Genomic DNA, 19,323 nt, shown 5'->3' with positions numbered 1-19,323 from the left:
ATCCCAATCCCACTCTGTGATGGCAGACTTTTTCCTCGTTTTACTTCCAGTGTGGCTGTTCAGAAGACACTTCTGAATTCTGACAACATGTAACAGCTGAATTATACCTCGGTCCTGAGGCTAACAGATACATTCTGGACATCAACGCTCCTCACAGTAAATATCATCAGCCTGCATTGCCAGCTCATGTAACAAAAAAAGCTCTAGAAAAACCTATGAAGCGGAAAACTATTTTATGTCTCTGGTCAAGAATTAACTTTCACAATGAATAAAAACACTAATTGTCCCAACAAACCTGCAAATCAAAAATAACACACATCTATTTTCCCCCCTTCAACTGGAGAGCAGTGAGCTCTGTGCTGCCACTGGTGGCTAGAAGATATATTGCAGTAATACTGAAAATGAAATGATAGTCCTTTTCCCTATAGTTTCTCTTCCCTATATTGTTTGTTTTCTTTGTTTCAAATTTCTAATTTTACATAGTTTGTGCTGACTTTGATGAAAGACAGGATCTTTCCACTTTTTGATTTCCTATTTTCCAATATTCCCTATGTGACAAATTTGGACCCGCTCAGTGATAGAAAAGTCTAAAGTGTGAGGAGAGAGCAATGCAGGACAGTGATAGGCAGTACAAAGGTCCTGGGTCAGGACTAACTAACTCAGGTCATACAGAGATGATGCTGCTCTCCTAAGCAGGTATGAGCAAGTATGTTTACCAGAATGTTGGGCTGAAACAGCAAGCACAGACGCGAAATCTTCACAGTCATCCTCCAGTCAGAAATATAAAAACCAATCAACTTATGACCTTAAGTCTATAAAGTACAGTAACAAACTATAAAAACTGAATGTATTCTTAATCAAACCCTTTTCCCAACACAGCCTACCTAACGCAGCATTACTCCGTGACACTGGGTAAAAGTTTTCCTGAAGTAGTGGCGCAGTGAAGTTAACAGTGTAAAAAAACAAGTTGAACAGCTGAGGTCCTTCGTGTATGCAGACAAAGACAAAACGTCCGTCAAACCATTCTGGCCTGGAAGCTGAACTCAACTCAGCGTCTGTCAGTGTGTGGGGTGTTGAGTACATCCTGTTTGTCCTTTAAGAGTAGAGCTGCCTTGTAGGGAAGTGTGAGCGTGAGTGTCTATGAGTCTTTGAGCATGTTGATCTGAGCAAAGATCTTGAGCGCAGGACCCAGTTTGATGTTCATGGTTCCCATAAGATGGTCTTCCTTCAGCAGCAGCAGCGCCTGTCCATCGATCTCCTGAGAACGGAACTCCTCAGCAATCTCCAGACAACCTGCAGTCACAGACCAACAGCGGTCAGCTTTAGGGGCAGCTCTGGAAAAATAACTCCATCCGTCCACTGTCTCATGGGAAATAACTACATGTATCTGTCAGCAGATAGAGTAGGATGGTTGGTATTTGATTAACAGTTGAGTTCAAGGACATAAACACAGAAAGAGCATCAGACAAGATTGCTGATATGAGCAGAATATTATTTTAGTAGTTTTTTTGTCCTTTCTACAACGGAAGGTGGAAAAATAACACTGAACTGAAGATCATGACACTTCAATTAAAGGAGTATAAATCTGGTAGAGTAATTAACCAAAATAAAAATAATTATGCAATAAATATTCTGTTCACCTCACAATTAGAATGGCCCATTTACTGAAAGGCTGTTTTAGATTTATTTTTGACTGATTATTATTGTCTGTCTGCAGATTTGTGTGCAGCATCAGTCTGACAGTCTGCTTGTTTGAGATGAACTGCATCTAGTCTGTACATGAATTCTTATCAGCATCAAGTGATTTTGCCTATAAGACAGCTAAGCAGCAATGTCCCTTTAAAACTACATAAATATGCAGAAAACATTAATAGGCAAATATAGAGGAAACAAATACAAAACAATAGCTTTCATGGGCTCCAGACTAACCTTATAACTGGTAGCATCAACTCTGTAAATTAGTCACACTGACACGCAATTCATTCACATCTCCCCATGTTTTTTTTATATTGGTACAGCCTGCATGCTGATGAACAGTTGTTTTAATGTGCATATTCCAGTTTTGTACTGATGTAAAGATTGACAGTGACTTGATATTTACAAGATATTTTAATCGGACAACATATTAACTTTGTTAGTGTTTTCCTGGAGGTTTTCTCATATCACATCTATACTACCATTCAAAAGTTTGGGGTCACTCAGGCAATTTCATGTTTTTCATGAAATCTCACACTTTTATTCATATGCTAACATAATTGCACAAGGGTTTTCTAATCATCAATTAGCCTTTCAACACCATTAGCTAACACAATGTAGCATTAGAACACAGGAGTGATGGTTGCTGGAAATGTTCCTCTGTACCCCTATGGAGATATTCCATTAAAAATCAGCTGTTTCCAGCTAGAATAGTCATTTACCACATTAACAATGTCTAGACTGCATTTTGATTCATTTAATGTTATCTTCATGGAAAAAAAACTGCTTTTCTTTCAAAAATAAGGAAATTTCCCTAAACACCGTACATAATGTATTTATTTTACTGATCAATGCAGCTCATTATTTCAAACAGACAGCTGCACAATAAAACTATCAAACTTCATATATTCAAACAGGATATTGTATTCAAGTGCATGCAGGTCAGACACTGTCTCATAATGAAGGAAATCACTTTAATTTGTGGCCAAATCAAAGTGAAACTAATGTTACTTACAGAATATTCTCTGTAATAAATACTAATAAATTAATCAGTTTTCTTATTTGTGTTCTATCAGCTGCAGTACCAGCAATTTAAACGGACCAAACATAAAAACATATTTATGAGATTTCTGCATCACCTACTAAAATACATGTGGGGTTCCCATGGCTTTGAGCTTTAGTTGAATACACTTGTACTATACTATAGATGCACAATACACCTGTCCATCCATCCATCCATCTATCCATCCATCCATTTTCTTCCGCTTTTCTGGGGTCGGATCGTAGAGGCAGCAGACGAAGCAGGTCATTCCAGACCTGTATTGTCATGGAATGACAATACATCTGTACTATACTCTATATGTACAATGCACCGCTGATGTCTGCCTGGGTTCCACCAGGACGGTTATTTCTGCTGCACAGTGCGCTCACTTCCGCTTTTGATGCTGTAACACGCATGCCAAGCGCCGAGTCCTAACCCTTAATCGCCAGAACAATCGATAGAATATTCGATTATTAAAATAACCGATAGCTGCAACCCTACCGAAAAGCAATCTATATGTTTGATTAGTACACAGAAAACAGTACACAAATTTAAAATGAGAATATGGGAACGTTTTTGCATGCGGCTTAAAGTAACAAACCAGTGTGGCTAATAATAGCTTACAAGTAAAGGCGCTAACAAAAGTGAGAACAACGTCCAGATGTGAACAAATGTGACAGTTGAATCCTACCTGGTAGAGAGGAGATGAACTCGTAGACATCTTCTATGTTCCACTGGGCAGGGTCACCGGGCAGGAAACTGGGGGGCAGCAGGTGATGCTCAGAGCCTTGCGTCGCAGGCACCCGCGGGGCAGGTGATAGGGGAGCTGGGGGTCTTTTGTAGCCAGACAAGGTTGAACATTGACTGGACTCTCCCTGTGCAGGGTGGACCGAGTGACCAGTGGACAGAGCAGCTGTAGCAGGCTTCTGCATGGAGGGAGCAACTGGATTGTGACTTTAATGATCGTGGCCTGACATGATGTAATGTAGAAATGAGATCAGAGCAGCCGCGCTCATAAAGATGCCAGTTTACATATACAGGGCAACAAACACACACTTGATATTAGCATTTCTTCAAATGGTAATGTAATCATTACTGTCATTGCTACTCTTGCTTTCATGAACTTAAAAAAAAAGGAAAAAAACTAAAACATGTAATGCAGCATGTGCAAAAGTTCAAGGAAAGTCTATAGTTTTTCACATTAAGCTTAGGGTCTTTCTGTTCTTGATTGACAAATTTCAGCCATTCTTCCTGCAGGTCACTTCTAATTCTCATATTTTCAGGCTGCCTTGCAGACACAGCATGTTTAAGATCTCCTCGTAGATCTTCAATGATGTTCAGGTGAGAGATTTCAAAAACTTCAACTAGAGTTCAGCTGAATGAGTCAGTTTAGTCCCAACTGTTAATCAAACTCTGATGGTGCTCGAACTTCTTCACATGCCACAATTTCTGCGTCAATATTTTTGAAAACAACTGTATTGATGCAAACAGTGCATGTTTTCTGTTACAAAGGAAGGTCAGCTTTCATTTACTTTATGAAGATAAGGAATACATGCACACAATAATATTATGCATACAGAAGTCCAAAGCTCACCTTCTTTTTAGACTCTAAATTGGTGTTTTTGTGGTTTCCGTTCAGTGCTCTTTGTTTCTTCATGTTCTCCAGGGTGGTTTTGCGGTTTGGGAAAAGACCCATTCTCTTTGTGCATCCCACATTGTAGCTGCAAGAAGAGTCAACATGTTTAGCTGATACTTCATCCACATATTTGTCTATAATCTACATGTGTGTACAACAGGCAAGGGTGTCTTATATATTTGCAATTCTGTGTGTGAAAGAAGTAAGCCAAACAGAGTGACTTGCAGTCGGACCCTGGCCAGCTCTGATCTTTATGCTTTCTGTGGGATAATTTAGAATTATAAGAATTTAATGTTACATTTATGGTACAGATGCAGCTGTTCCAATATGCGCAAATGTATGCAATTCTCTCTTTGCAGATGCCTGTGGATCCTCCTGCTGTCTAACGTTGTAGGTATAAAACAAAGTCAGAGGAAGTAGTACTAAACAGCTGGAAGGAAGAAAACTTCAGCTCTTCTTAACATCTTGTAGAGAAAAAAAATTTCATTATTGGTGAGTTTCAATAATTTAAGCGGTTAGCATCTGTTTTAATCGCAGGAAAGTTTTTTTTTTATTATTATGGACATGCAGGAGGCTAATGCAAAGTGTCCTAAGATGACTGATGTGAATTGACACTATATAACTAAACCTGAATCAACTGAATTGAATCAATTTGCAAAACATTCAGGTGGCAGCTTCCCATGCTGTCCCTGACCGTCACTTGTTAGGAGCAGCAGATTATAGAGGTATGAGGTATAATCTGGAAGTTCAGAGTCTGTCCCTATAAAATACAAAAACCATACCAGATTTGGCCATGATCCCCTTGTAAGTAGCGTTTTTGTGAAGTGATACACCTCGACCAGCTTTCTTGTCACCTTTGAAACTGTGTGGAAGTCCAGTTTAACGTCTTGCAGTTGCACATTTGCAACTCCACCATGGACCTCAAACTTTCACCTAGAGTAAACACCAACTTCTGTGTCAAACTCACCCTGACCCTCTCTGGCTGTGGTTTACAGACTAGACTTCAGTGGTAAAGCATGCAGTCTTTTAAGACCCTTTATTAAAGTGCATGGGGTCAACAGCGCAGCCAAGCATATGGTTGTTTTGTTTGATATTGATGTGGTAGTGCACCATTAATCTACCGTAACATTTTAAAGCAAATGCCTAGTCACAGCATGTTGAAATCACAAGTTTTCTGGCCATACTCTATGCGCCATAGATTTCACTCTTCCTCCTCTCCAGAATAAAATTCAAGTTGAAGTGTCGCTGTTTTGACACATTGGAAGATATCTATCCCATGATGCAGATTGTGCTTAATGCACTTGCAGAAAGGGACTTCCAGAGAGCATTTCAAATATGGCAGGAGCCCTGTATTTGCGAGGGGGCTAAAGAAAACTCATGTTGCATTTTTGTAATAAAATGATACGATTAATATGATATGACCTTCACAGTCACTACAGTCTAACCCAGTTGAAGAGTCATTTGTCACCCGATTGTAGTTTTGAATGAGGGCCTTCAATAATGTTGCTTCAAAACATAAAGTATGCCAAATTTAATTGTCCATAGCTGTTACTTAATGTGCCAAATACATAATTAACAAGAAAAGCACTGAGTGCAGTACTCCGCCAAGGCTCAGTCGCTGCATCATTTCCGATAATATTGCAAAACACACATTGCATTGAGCGCATGTTATGCATGTGTAGATTATGTACAGATACCGAATCGCATGACCAAAATATGTAGCGAAATTGATGGGACTCGGAAACACCCCACAATTTAATTAGTTGTTCCTTGTATGATTTCCGATGGATAAGTCTCGATAAATCTGTAGTGGTCGATTTCTTAGTAAGATCGTAATCATGTGATGCTCAGCAGGCAGCTGACGTAGTGTTCTGTTGTTGTCATAAGTTACAGTGACGCCGTGCTGCTATCTCGCAATGATACAGAAGTCTTTAACAAACCCTTGGAGCCAGACTATAAGCTGCAACACTGTCAAAATGTCATCACTTGGTCCTTGTGTCATTTCTGACCTTCCTTGAAAATTTCATCCACATCCGTTTGTCCGTTTTTGATTAATGTTGCGAACAGACAGACAAACAGACAGACAGGCAAACCAACGTCGATCGTAACATAACTCCGCTGCATTCCTTGGCGGAGTAATAAACATTTAGGTAAATATCATTAGGCAAGTATGAGATCATAACCATTACTAAAGGACTCAGATTAATGCCAAAAATCTTGATCAGGACAAGACATCAGTACATAACTAAAGCTCTACCACAGCGCAAATTGTAAAGATGAAGGAAACTGTATTACCGTTTAGCACACACTGTTGAACAGAACCTCTTGGACCTTTTGAAGATGTAGGCAAAATCAACCCTGCCACACAGCTCACAGGTCAGCATGGGCTCCTGCTGCGACTTTATCTCTGAGGAAAGACACGGCACATAGTAAGCTGACGACACTCAGAACTGACTTGCAAATTTTTGAATAGTGAAAAAAGTGACGAGATACAAAACGAAAATTAGATAGGGAATACTAGGGTGTTCTCAGAAGAAAATCAGAAGAAAAAAATAAGCCGTTCGAGGCATTTTTCATTCGGAGTACATCGAGCAAATGACATCCTGCTTTGACAAACACGTCCATTTTATTGAATTTCCATTATTTGAACCACAATGTTTCAATATATTAACATTGTGAATGAATACAACTTCAATCACCTGATATATTGATTTATTCTGGTTTAGAGTTTTCATAGATTCTGTGCAGATGCAGTTGATAAACACATTCCCCCACTGTTTGTCAGTAAACATAATAAATAGCTTTAATTCACTCTCACTTTACTTAGCAGAGACTTACAGACCACAGCTCCAAAAGTAACTGATGGCAAGACATGCACTGCAGAGCTAGCTTAGCAAGACAGACAAGATTCACTGACAGCTAGCACATCGATTTAATGCTGTCATTTGCTTTACAAACATATATATATATATATATATATATGTATATATATATATATATATATATATATATATATATAAAAAATATATATAAAAATATATAAAAAATAAATGTGTGTGTATATATATATATATATATATATATATATATATATATATATATATATATATATATACACACACATTTATTTATATATATATATATATATATATATATATATATATATGGAGAGAGAGAGAGAGAGAGAGAGAGAAAAAACACAAGTTTACCAGATTGTTGTTCCTACAATTCCCTCTTACAGTTTTTCTCAATTGATAAGACACTAAATTCCATTCACTGCACACACCCACCAGTTGACTGCACACATTTCTCAAAAACAGGACTCTGTTGTCAAAATTTTGAACACTATTCGTGGTTTGCACAGTTTTCAAAAATTTTGCACTATTTTTGCAAAAGACTGAACACGTTTTTTGCTAATTTGAACACACTTTTTCACTCATAGCACACATTTTTCAAAAAGTGAACACTAGGAAGCAGAATTGGGACACTGTTCCAACACTGCTGTCACAATTAAGACACAACAGGTCAAAACTGAAAACACTTTTGCCAATGAACCGTACCCTATAAAACCTGCTGGGAAGCAGAATTAGCTGTTCAGAATGGATGTCAGAGGAGTAAGAGGTCATGTTGGAAGAAGAGGATGTGGACGACCCAGACCACGGCCAGGGCCAGAACCAGAACCTGGACCTACCCATGCACCTGGTCAGAGATGTGTTGCATCTCGCAGCTCACAGCCAACTCAGTAACCGACACGCCCACTAGAACTCTCCTCTGCTGTCACTCCACGGAGGACAGAGAGGAGCCTGTGGCCGCCCACGGGAGAGAAAACCCTCACACTCGTGGACCAACACTAGCGACACTTTTCAACTTAATCACTAGTTTTGTCTCTAGGCAATAAGTCCTTAACAGGGTCTGAAAAGTCACTAAATGTAGCGACAAAGTCAACTGGAAGAACTGGGTTGCAGAACTGCTCGAAGCGGACGTGCACATTTGATTGGCTGGTAGCGTCACGTGGGGTGCTGCGCAGGTTAGAAGCAGAGAAGCGCTATTATACATATATTATTATATATATTATATGCCTTAATGTTGCCCAGAAGATAAGGTGACAACAGACATACATGCGCATAACTTAGAACCCGTTTGCATTGACAGGGGGAGGATAAATATTTTTCCAGGATAAGTTAACAGTATCCAGGACATTTGACCTTTTTTCTCATTTTCTATGTTTTCCATGACTGGAAAAGTGTTCATTTTCCAGGTTTTCCAGGACGCATGGAAACCCTGACATAGTTGCCACATGAACCCTCAAGTCTTCTGTTGGTGATGTACGAAATAATTTAATGTTTTTACGCTTCGTACTGATTTTACTGTCAAGAACATTTTACACTGCTGATTTTGCAGCTTATAGAACACAAGTTAGAAAACGGATTATTCTATTGATATTTATCACAGAGACTATTAAATCAATAGAATTAATTTAACTTTGATTTCGCCAAAAACTCAAGAGATTTGCACGTGTCCTTGACAATGGACAATGTCAAACCAAAATGCACTTCCTCAAGATCGTGTTCAAAAGAATAAAGTTTAACAGCACTAGGTGTAATGTTAGAAATAAGCACTGAATTGAGAGTGCACTGAATGGTAAGATAAATATATTAACTTACACCATTAACAGTTGTTTTTTTAGCAGCATTCATCTTTGTTACCATTTGCAGTAACATCACAATTTACCATAATACCCTTTATATTCCTCATAGTCAATAAAGAAAGTCAATAACGACCATGGAGATACAGATTATCTCGGATTTCCGTCTTTTGTTTTGTTGAGCCACCTTATACAAAGAAAGCCTAGGTATTTCAGACTTGCTTCTGAAGCTGTACATATACTCACTGGCACTTTATTAGGTACGCCTTGCTAGTAAAAAGTTGAACCCTGTTTTGCCTTCAGAATGGCCTTGATTCTTCGTGGCATACTTTCAACAAGGTGTTGGAAACATTGCTCAGAGATTTTGGTCCATATTGACATGATTACATCACGCAGTTGCTGCAGATTTGTCAGCTGCACATCCATGATGCCAATCTCTTGTTCCACCACATCCCAAAGGTGCTCTATTGGATTGAGATCTGGTGACTGTGGAGGTCACTGGAGTACAGTGAACTCATCGTCATCTTCAAGAAAGCAGTTTGAGATGATTTGAGCTTTGTGACATGGTTCATTAACCTGCTGGAAGTAGCCATCAGAGGATGGGTTCACTGTGTTCATAAAGGGATGGACATGGTTAGCAACAATACTCAGGTAGGCTGTGGAGTTTAAACCATGCTCAATTGGTATTACGGGGCCCAAATTGTGCCAAGAAAATATCCCCCATACCATGACACCACCACCACCACCCTGAACCGTTGATACAAGGCAGGATAGATCCATGCTTTCATGTTGTTTACGCCAAATTCTGACCCTACCATCTGGATGTCGCAGCTGAAATCGAGACTCATCAGATAAGGCAACGTTTTTCCAATCTTCTATTGTCCAATTTTGGTGAGCCTGTGGCAATTGTAGCCTCAGTTTCCTGTTCTTAGCTGACATGAGTGATACCTGGTGTGGTCTTCTGCTGCTGTAGCCCATCTTCTTCAAGGCTGAACGGGTTGTGCGTTCAGATATGGTATACTGCATTTCTTGGTTGTAACGAGTGGTTACTTCAGTTACTGTTAACTTTCTATCATCTCAAACCAGTCTGCCCATTCTGCTGATCTCTCGCATCAACAAGGTAATTTCGTTCACACAACTGCCGCTCACTGGATATTTTCTCTTCTTCGGATCATTCTCTGTAAACCCTGGAGATGGTTGTGTGTAGAAATCCCAGCAGATCAGCAGTTTCTGAAATACTCAGACCAGCCCATCTGGCATCAACAACCATGCCACGTTCAAAGTCACTTAAAACCCCTTTCTTAGCCATTCTGATGCTTGGTTTGAACTTCAGTAAGTTGTCTTGACCATGTCTACATACCTAAATGCAATGAGTTGCAGCCATGTGACTGGCTGATTAGCTGGTTGTGTTAACAAGCAATTGAACAGGTGTACCTAATAAAGTGGCCAGTGAGTGTATAAAGCATACATCTCGTCACAGCTCATACCACACATGACTTGTAGACAAAGATTTCTTTCAGGCTCATCTCTGAAAATGTCATTATTATGCAAGTAAATTTTATGAAGCCATCTGATACTGAAAAATGCCGTGATTATGGGGAAAATTGCCGCCCTGTAACAACAGCATTACATAAGTACAAGAAGGAAATGTCAGTTTTCATCACTTACACTTAGAAAGAAACAATGGAGCTACACTACGGGTCTGAAAACTTTGAATCTGAAATGCCTTACCCTTTGGTGAGATGCTGTCCATCTTTGAATCTGCTGTGTTTCTTCTTAGGCTCTCTATTGAGAAAGATGGACGCTCCACCTAAAGACAGAGAAAAAAATCATTGTTACAGTTGACTGCACTGCAAATGACCCCAATGCATCACAGAGCACCTTAAAAAATGCACTAACATGCTTTGACTCTTGAATTACATAGTCAAGTGTGGAAACTGGATGTATGGATGGAGAGTTTTTAATCAATAGATGACAGTGGAGAATGACAAACAACATTAAGAGAAATGGGTGGTGATGGTGAAGGTGCCTAAAGATTTTGATGACAAAAGCCACCTGCTTCAGTGGCAAAATAATTACATAGTTCTGTATGATTTAGTTACATTAGTTACATTAGTACAATAACCTGTTTCCACCTCAGTAGCCTGGGCATCAAGAAGCAGTTCCAAATTTATAATTCTAAAGGAATTTGATTGTGCTTATTGGTTCCTTAACTATTTCTCCTTGTGCTGGTATATAAACAGTAGTTTAGGAAGTGTGTCCATGATCTTCAGTCACTGGCCTCATGGTTCCTGCTATCCCCACCCCAACCGTTAATCCATCCCATCCTCACCCTAACCGGTCAAGGCAGACGGTCACCCTCCCTGATTCAGTCGGAAGTTTTTTTGTCCTTCTTGGTGAAGGCGATATTGGCTCCTTCCCAGTGCTACCAAGTGCTTGCTCAATGAGAATTCAAACGGGAACTCTGGATTTGTTGGGTTCTTGATTCAAAATTCGTAAGGTCTTCACCTTACTATGTAAAGTGCTACGAGATGACATATTGTTGTGAATTTGCGCTATGTAAATAAAACTGAATTAAACTGAACTGAAAAAATGCTTTGGAACTGGTTCTGCTGCATGCTGACAACAAGCAAGATTCAGATATTCAGATACCTCTGAGAAGGGTGAATGTTATGCAGGTTTGAAAAATAAATCTTGCTTGAAGTGATCTTGTATTTTTGATTTTCCAAGTGTAACATAATGTAATAGGCCAATCAGAAGAAAAAAAGCATTAGTAGTAGACATTTTACATGGACTATAGGTCCACAACACATGAGATTCTTTCATCTCATACTGCTTTAAAAAATATAATGCATCATTGACACATGCCAGATTGATAATCCCAAAAGATTTAAGGGAGCAAAATCCTGAAAAAGAATTAATAGTTATGATCAGGATTGATGTTACTTAAAAAAATGTACTCAGTGAAAGTGGAAAATAATGTTAATACATTCTCCTTCTTCTTTATTCCATTTAGTTTGAATAAAGCACCAATTCTACCAGCAGCAAATCAGCCCCTGAGCATAATACCACCACCACCATGCTTGACTGTAGGCTTGGTGCTCTTGGGGTTAAAGGCCTCACTTCCTATTTTCCAAACCTATTTCTGGTCATTGTGGCCAAAAAACTGAATTTCTGTTTCTTCTGACCACAGAACTTTAATCTTTGTCCATGTGATCAGTGGCAAACTTCAGTTGAGCCTTAAGGCACCACATCTTTAGCAAGGGCTTCCTTCATGCACAGCCTCCCATCAGATGGTGATGTAAAACACTCCTGACTACGCACATTGACACCTGTGTTCCAGCAGCTTCTACTTCATTGCAAACCCATTTTTTGGTGACTCTTGGTTGATCTTTGACCTTCCTGACCAGCTGTCTCTCAGCAGCAGGTGATAGTTTGTGTTTTCTTTCTGATCGTGGCAGTGACACAACTGTGCCATGCTCTTTATACTTACAAACAGTTGTTGGCACAGTTGATTTTGGCATCTGTAGCTGCTTTGAAATGGCTCCACGTGATTTTCCCGACCTATTCAAACCAAGGACTTGCTTTTTCAAATCTGTGCAAAGATTTTCTCACTGTAGCATGTGTGGCTGAGTTGAATGACCAAGTGTATCGAATAGGCCGTATTTAAATTTGCTCAGAGAAGTTAGGAGGTTGAGTCAATTGAAATCAGTCAGAAGAAGTTTGAGAAAACCGGAGTACATAACTGTCTACCTTACCAAAACTGATAATTCAAGTTGTTGTATGTAGATTTTTGACCCAGCAGATTTTGTCAGATTTCCAGAAGACCTATAATAAAACTAAGAAAGGATCAAAATGCATAATTGTTATTTTGTAACAAAGATACATGTTTCAATCATTCCATTATAGAAAATTAAGAGCTGAAGGAGTCATTGGAAACTCAACACTACCATGACATGCATAATCTTTATAAATTTACTTTTACAATTGTTACTACTTTGGAGAAAGGTTTTCTTAAGTCTTCAGTCTTCTGCCCCACCTTCTATGCATTTATTGACTACATTAGAGTAGAACAAGAATAAATAAAACAAGAACAGGGCAGCTCTGTGTTGATTCTGAAAATTATATCAATAAAAATTGCATTTTTGAGCCACTACAACACCAATTAGCTAATGTTTATGGTTATTTAGATGCATGGCAACAAACAGAAATGGGCAGAGGGGACTTTATCTTAATCTGGGAAGCACACAATTGCATATTTTTTCTACTTAAAATGACAGACACTTGAGTTCACCACAACTTAGGTCTGATTTGCAACACTTGAACATTTTGTCATATCTGTTTGCAGTAACATCACTGTATTTTCTGATCTAAGCTGAATGAGTACAGGGACATTTTTTTTCAATATTATTATTATTTGCATAATATCACTGCACTCCCTTAGCTTACAGCAGGGACAGTGACATCACAAACAAGTTAAAAAACATGAGCAGATTTCCAATGAGACAGCCTAGAAACTAGGTTTATGTTAAGTCTTATGCTCCTAGTGAATCAGTCAGTATGGTTAGTTGGGACGCCTGTCTTTATAGGGTGTCTTTGATTACTCTCCCTGTTATATAATGGTTATGCATTGCACATGTCTTAGTATCCTTACAGACAGACATGCATTGCTCCAGTACTCACAGGGAAAGGCTCAGCACCCTCCTGGATAACAAAGCCTTCGATCAGATGGGTGAGGATGTGGGACTTGGCTAGGGCCTGGGCTGGTTTGCTCTCTCCATTGGGTTGGCTGCTGTTAGTGTTCCCATTCCCGGAGGTCATGACTGGAGCACAGGCCGCCCCTCACCTGTCAACACAAGCAGCATGAAATACTCAACAAGCACTGGCAATGTGGGCCTGGCCCCCTGTAGCTGCTGTTAAATACACAAAGAATACATGGCTCTTAATATATGACAAGTGTTATTTTGACTCTTTATAGCCCTTTTCAACATGTAATAAAGAACATTGCTGGGTCGTTTAATCCATTAAAGTGGCCACTTTCTGTCACTGAATCCCTTTCACATATACACTCCCAGTCAAAAGTTGGGACACACCTTCTCATTTTATGGTTTTTCTTTATTTTCATAACTATTTACATTGTAGATTCTCACTGAAGACATCAAAACTATGAATGAACACATATGGAATTATGTAGTAAACAAAAAAGTGTGAAATAAGTCTAAACGTTTTATATTTTAGATTCTTCAAAGTAGCCACCTTTTGCATTGATTACTGCTCTGCACACTCTTGGCATTCTCTCCATGAGCTTCATGAGATAGTCTCCTGAAATGGTTTTCCAACAGTCTTGAAGGAGCTTTCCAGAGATGCTGAGCACCTGTTGGCCCTTTTGCCTTCACTTTGTGGTCCATCTCATCCCAAACCATCTGGATTGGATTTAGGTCAGGTGACTGTGGAGGCCAGGTCATCTGATGCGGCACTCCATCACTCTCCTTCCTGGTCAAATAGCCCTTACACAGCCTGGAGGTGTGTTTGGGGTCACTGTCCTGTTGAAAAATAAATGATGGTCCAACTAAACGCAAACTAGATGGGATGGCATGTCACTGCAGGATGCTGTGGAAGCCATGCTGGCTCAGTGTGCCTTCAATTTTGAACAAATCCCCAAAAGTGTCACCGGCAAAGCACCCCCACACCATCACACCTCCTCCTCCATGCTTCAAGGTGGGAACCATGGATGTAGAGACCATCCACTCACCCTCAATAGTCTCACAAAGACATGGGTGTTGGAAGCAAAAATCTCAAATTTGGACTCATCAGACCAAAGCACAGATTTCCACTGTTCTAATGTCCATTCCATGTGTTTCTTGGCCCAAACAATTCTCTTCTTCCTGTTGTTCATCCTCAGTGGTGGTTTCATTGCAGCAATTCAGCTATAAAGGCGCAGTCTCCCCTGAACAGTTGATGAAGAGATATGTCTGCTACTAGAACTCTGTGTGGCATTTATCTGGGCTCTAATCTGAGTTGCTGTTAACTTGTGATTTCTTAGGCTGGTGACTCTGACGAACTTATCTTCAGCAGCAGAGGTGACTCTTGGTCTTCCTTTCCTGGGGCGGTCCTCATGTGAGCCAGTTTCGTTTGTAGCGCTTGATGGTTTTTGTGACTGCACTTGGGGATACATTCAAAGTTGTTGCAACTGTCCGGACAGACTGACCTTCAGTTCTTCAAGTAATGATGGACTGTTGTTTCTCTTTACTTAGCTGATTGGTTCTTGGCATAATATGGATTCTAACAGTTGTCAAATAGGACTGTCAACTGTGTACCAACCAGACTTCTGCACAACACAACTGATGGTCCCAACCCCATTAAGAAGGCAAGAAATTCCACAAATTAACCTTAACAAGGCACACCTGTTAATTCCAAACCATTTCAGGTGACTACCTCATGAAGCTCATGGAGAGAATGCCAAGGGTATGCAAAGCAGTAATCAAAGCAAAGGGTGGGTATTTTGAGAAATCTAAAAAATAACATATTCAGAGTTATTTCAAAATTGTTTGTTTGCTACATAATTCCATATATCTTGCTTCATAGTTTTAATGTCTTCAGTATGTATCTACACCATAGAAAGAAAGCAAGAAATTACAAAAAAAACATTGAATGAGAAGGTGTTTCCAAACTTCTGACTGGTAGTCTAGGTTACTTATCCATAAATGTTCCTCATGGCTGCATTCAGACGTACCACCTACGGTGATGGAGAGCACCGCACTGTAAACGCAGTTGCTGTCATTCACGCAAGACTAACCTATTCACCATATGATGCATGGTACATAAGAATGCAATAACAGACTAAATCCAAACTGATATCAGCTGATAAAAGTGTTCAAATGACTAACAGCATAGTTCATTTCTGATTTCTTAAACAGTGAAATTGAAAGATTAGGACTCAACCTGAGGACCATGACAATGTGACAAAATATTAAGCTGCAGCTGATAAACTGAAACTCTGTGTGACAGCTCACCTGTCCAAGGTGAAGAAATGTTCACCGTGTGATCTGCTGTTAGATTTCAACTGACCCTTTCTCCTTGCTGAGATAATTTGTAGTTAAACCTAATTAGTGAAGTTACTACTGTTGCTCTGTTACTCTTTCTCTCTTTGGAGACACTTGTGGATCCTACCTCTGGCTGATGTTCCAAACAGCTGGAAGAAACACTTCAGCTCCTCTTAACATCTCAGAAAACACTCAGATTACATTCATTGTTGGTGAGTGTCATTATTACTCCGCCAAGGAACGTGGCAGAGTTATGTGACGATCGGTGTTGGTTTGTTTGGTTGTCTGTTTGTCTGTCTGTCAGTAACATTACTCAAAAATGGACTAACAGATTTTGATGACATTTTCAGGGAAGGTCAGAAATGGCACAAGAAACAAGTGATTAGATTTTGGCAGTGATGCAGCTTATAGTCTGGATCCACAGATTTGTTAAAGGTTTCTACATCATTGTGAGATAGCGGCACAGCTTCACTGTAACTATGACTACAAGTGAACACGACGTCAGCTGCCTGCTGACGATCACGATTGTGATCCTACTACAAATCAAGTGTTGCGGACTTACCCATCGGAAATGACACAACTGAGCAGCCTTGGAGGAGTACTGAACTCTGAGTGCTTGTCTTGTTCTGTTAGTGTCTGTTTTCATCACAATAAGGTTGTATTATTATGGACATTTCGTTCGTTGTCTAATAAATTTTAAATTATAGAGCAAAGTGAGTCAAAAAATGTGTGTTAAGAGAGTCTCTGTGATGTTTTCTGATGAGTATCGATGCTGAAATGTGGAAAAATCCTTCCTTAAAACAAGTCACACAGCTCAGCGTACTGCTGTTTGTCTGTCCGTTATTGTGACTTTCATGGATAAGTGAACAGGGTGCTTCAGACTGCAGCCGTTTAGTTGCCGGCAGACTAACAGAACCCAGACGTGTATATGTGAGAGAGGGTTAAGTAACACTTCTGAATTTTGCAAAAACTCAGCCTATTAAAATAGCATTTTTGATAGCACAATTATTTTAAGGTGAAATTCATTTTTTTCAACAATCTTTCTGGACTTAGTTGTGTACAGAAGAATGAAGTGCTTGAACTATCTGAACTGTGCCAATATGAGGAGAGGCTCCAAATGTGTCATGATCCAGTCTCCAATTATTCTCCTTTTTGTTTTTGTTGATAATTAAGCCAACACTTAAGTGCCACATTTCAGAATGGAGTCTGTGGTGTTCAAAACAGGAGCAGTGCTGTAGATCAACATGGACTTTTGATAACTGCTGGAGGTTCAATATTAAACTACGACAATCCAAATAAAAGATAACCATACACAATAACGTCATCTGGCAACATTATGACTGTTACCTTATTGACAAGGTGGCTGGCTTGCAAATAATTCTAACTTACGGACGATTAAGAATAGGTAAGTTGACAAAAATAAACCCTTTAAAACTTCTTTGCTTTAGTTTCAATCGCACAGAAGAAATTTAAGTAGAAGTTATGGTTAATACATTAGTATCTGCCAATATCAATGTTGCGTAAACTGACAGTAGACTCAGTTTAACCGAGTCCTTACACAGATTTGCTGTTCGCACATATGAACGAATGAAACTACTGAACATTAACGGACACATTTCCACTGCCTAAACGAGACTCGAGAGTAGTTAGCTTACTTTTACAGTCCGAACCGCCTTTGAATCGGTTAAAAACAGGCGCTCTGCTCGGTAACAATGGTAGAGGGAAGAGAAGCTCTTTGTTCAACGGCTCCAAACAGCGCTTTCATTTACTTACACTCCCTCCGCCAAAACGGCGAGCAGCCAGTCCGCCACTTGTAACGAAGACAAATCTGCTAGCAGCTGAAGCCGTGGAGGCAGCCCGCTACACGAACACACGCAAAGTCAGCCGCTGATTCATATCCTCACAATGTTTCACTATTCTTCACGCTGCAGACACTGCCATCAACGACAGTGCGTGTTTTGTGTTCGTTGTCAAGCCGGAGAAATCCTCAGGGCGCACTTCCGGCAAGAACCTTCAAAATAAAGCCTATATGTTTACCATAGAGCAGGGCTATTCAATTAAAAATTCACTGGGGCCGGATTTTCAGACTAAGAACATGAGCTGGGCCGGATGTTTTTAGCAGACACTGAGCAAAGTTAACCATTTAAAATAAACACAAACAGATCAGATAACAAACACACTGGATGTTTATAAACGTATTGCCACATCCAAAAGGACATAAACACAATAGAAGAGCAGTACTTAGTCTAAACCTGTGCTGAAATACTGCTTCTTTAAATTTTACATTTCAAACACACAACTTCAACACATTTTGATAGGTAAATATAAGCACATGTTAAGGTGCATATGAACATAAAAACTAAGTGCCGATTAGAAACACCATCTTTTGTTTTGGTTACATCTGAAAGTGCATTAAAAAGTAACTTGGTTAACAGTAACTTTTCAGAACTTGAGACATTTTTCTTCTTTTGAAATAATAAAAAACAGAGTGTGTCCCTGTCCATATTTGGTCTCATCTGAGACAGTCACATCTTCAGTGCATATAATCAAAAAAAAAAAATAAATAAACAGTAGGCACAGTGATAGTTACTATCCCTTTGAAACGAAATAAAGCTGACATCAAAGTGCATAATAAAGTGCAACTAAGTGAAATAACTGTCAAAACAAAATGTATTTCTTAAATATTAAACTTATAATAAGTGAACATAAAATAGTCACATAAATACATAAAACTACCTTTAGTGTCTGCTACAGCACGCTGCTTTGTTGCACTTACCATGTCTCGAAGACATCTGTGGCGAGAATGTTTGACGTGTCAGACCTGTTTGATAGCAGATGTCACACTCGTCTTAACTTTATCGTCCGTTAAAACTTCATCCACGACAGCCAACATGCAGTCCTTCACAGTTTCTGAGTCTGTGAACAGCCTCTTTTTCGTGGCCCTTTCCTGAGCTGTGCAGGTCCGCTTCATTGTAGTACAGCTCCGGTTGTAAGATGCAGTCAAACTCTGAATTATAGCCGCTCTCTCATGACATCCCTCGGGAAAGTTTGTCCGAAACGCGGCATGTTTTTTCAATGTGGTGTCTTCGGACATGATAATCTTTCAGCACTGCAACGCACTTGTTGCAGAGTAAACACATTGGTTTGGCGTTCAGACTTGGTGGTAAATAAATAAATACTTGTCAGTCCACGCAGGATTAAACCGACGGTTTTCCTCGCCGATTTGTCGTTTCAGGATAGAAAAAGACATGATGCTATTTTC

At 39.5% G+C, this 19,323-nt stretch overlaps 1 protein-coding gene across 2 annotated transcripts; it reads right to left on the bottom strand.

The window, feature by feature from the left end:
- Nucleotides 1-216: 216 nt before the first annotated feature.
- phc2a (polyhomeotic homolog 2a (Drosophila)) lies at nucleotides 217-18,040 on the bottom strand. Of its 2 annotated transcripts, none has more exons than XM_023275103.3 (7): nucleotides 17,835-18,040; nucleotides 13,702-13,864; nucleotides 10,750-10,828; nucleotides 6,669-6,780; nucleotides 4,332-4,458; nucleotides 3,429-3,663; nucleotides 217-1,293 (listed from the first exon to the last, which is right to left on the bottom strand). In XM_023275103.3, exons 2-7 carry the CDS (start codon nucleotides 13,837-13,839, stop codon nucleotides 1,139-1,141), a joined length of 846 nt encoding a protein of 281 aa, XP_023130871.1. In that variant the 5' UTR covers nucleotides 13,840-13,864; nucleotides 17,835-18,040; the 3' UTR covers nucleotides 217-1,138. The 2 variants fall into 2 exon arrangements, with proteins under 2 accessions (XP_023130871.1, XP_035806318.1); XM_035950425.2 differs by having other exon boundaries at nucleotides 1,155-1,293; nucleotides 3,429-3,707.
- Nucleotides 18,041-19,323: the final 1,283 nt, after the last annotated feature.

The sequence above is a fragment of the Amphiprion ocellaris genome, chromosome 8, assembly GCF_022539595.1.
Source record: "Amphiprion ocellaris isolate individual 3 ecotype Okinawa chromosome 8, ASM2253959v1, whole genome shotgun sequence".
In the NCBI taxonomy this organism is placed as follows: Eukaryota; Metazoa; Chordata; class Actinopteri; family Pomacentridae; genus Amphiprion; species Amphiprion ocellaris.
This window is presented reverse-complemented; position numbering and strand designations above follow the sequence as displayed.

Coding starts and splice junctions, on each gene's coding strand:
- phc2a (XM_023275103.3), bottom strand. CDS start 13,839: ATGACCTCCGGGAATGGGAACACTAACAGCAGCCAACCCAATGGAGAG. Junction 6,781..10,749: donor GGACAGCATCTCACCAAAGG/GTAAGGCATTTC, acceptor GTCTTTCCTCAG/AGATAAAGTCGCAGCAGGAG. Junction 1,294..3,428: donor GTTCATCTCCTCTCTACCAG/GTAGGATTCAAC, acceptor CTGTGACTGCAG/GTTGTCTGGAGATTGCTGAG.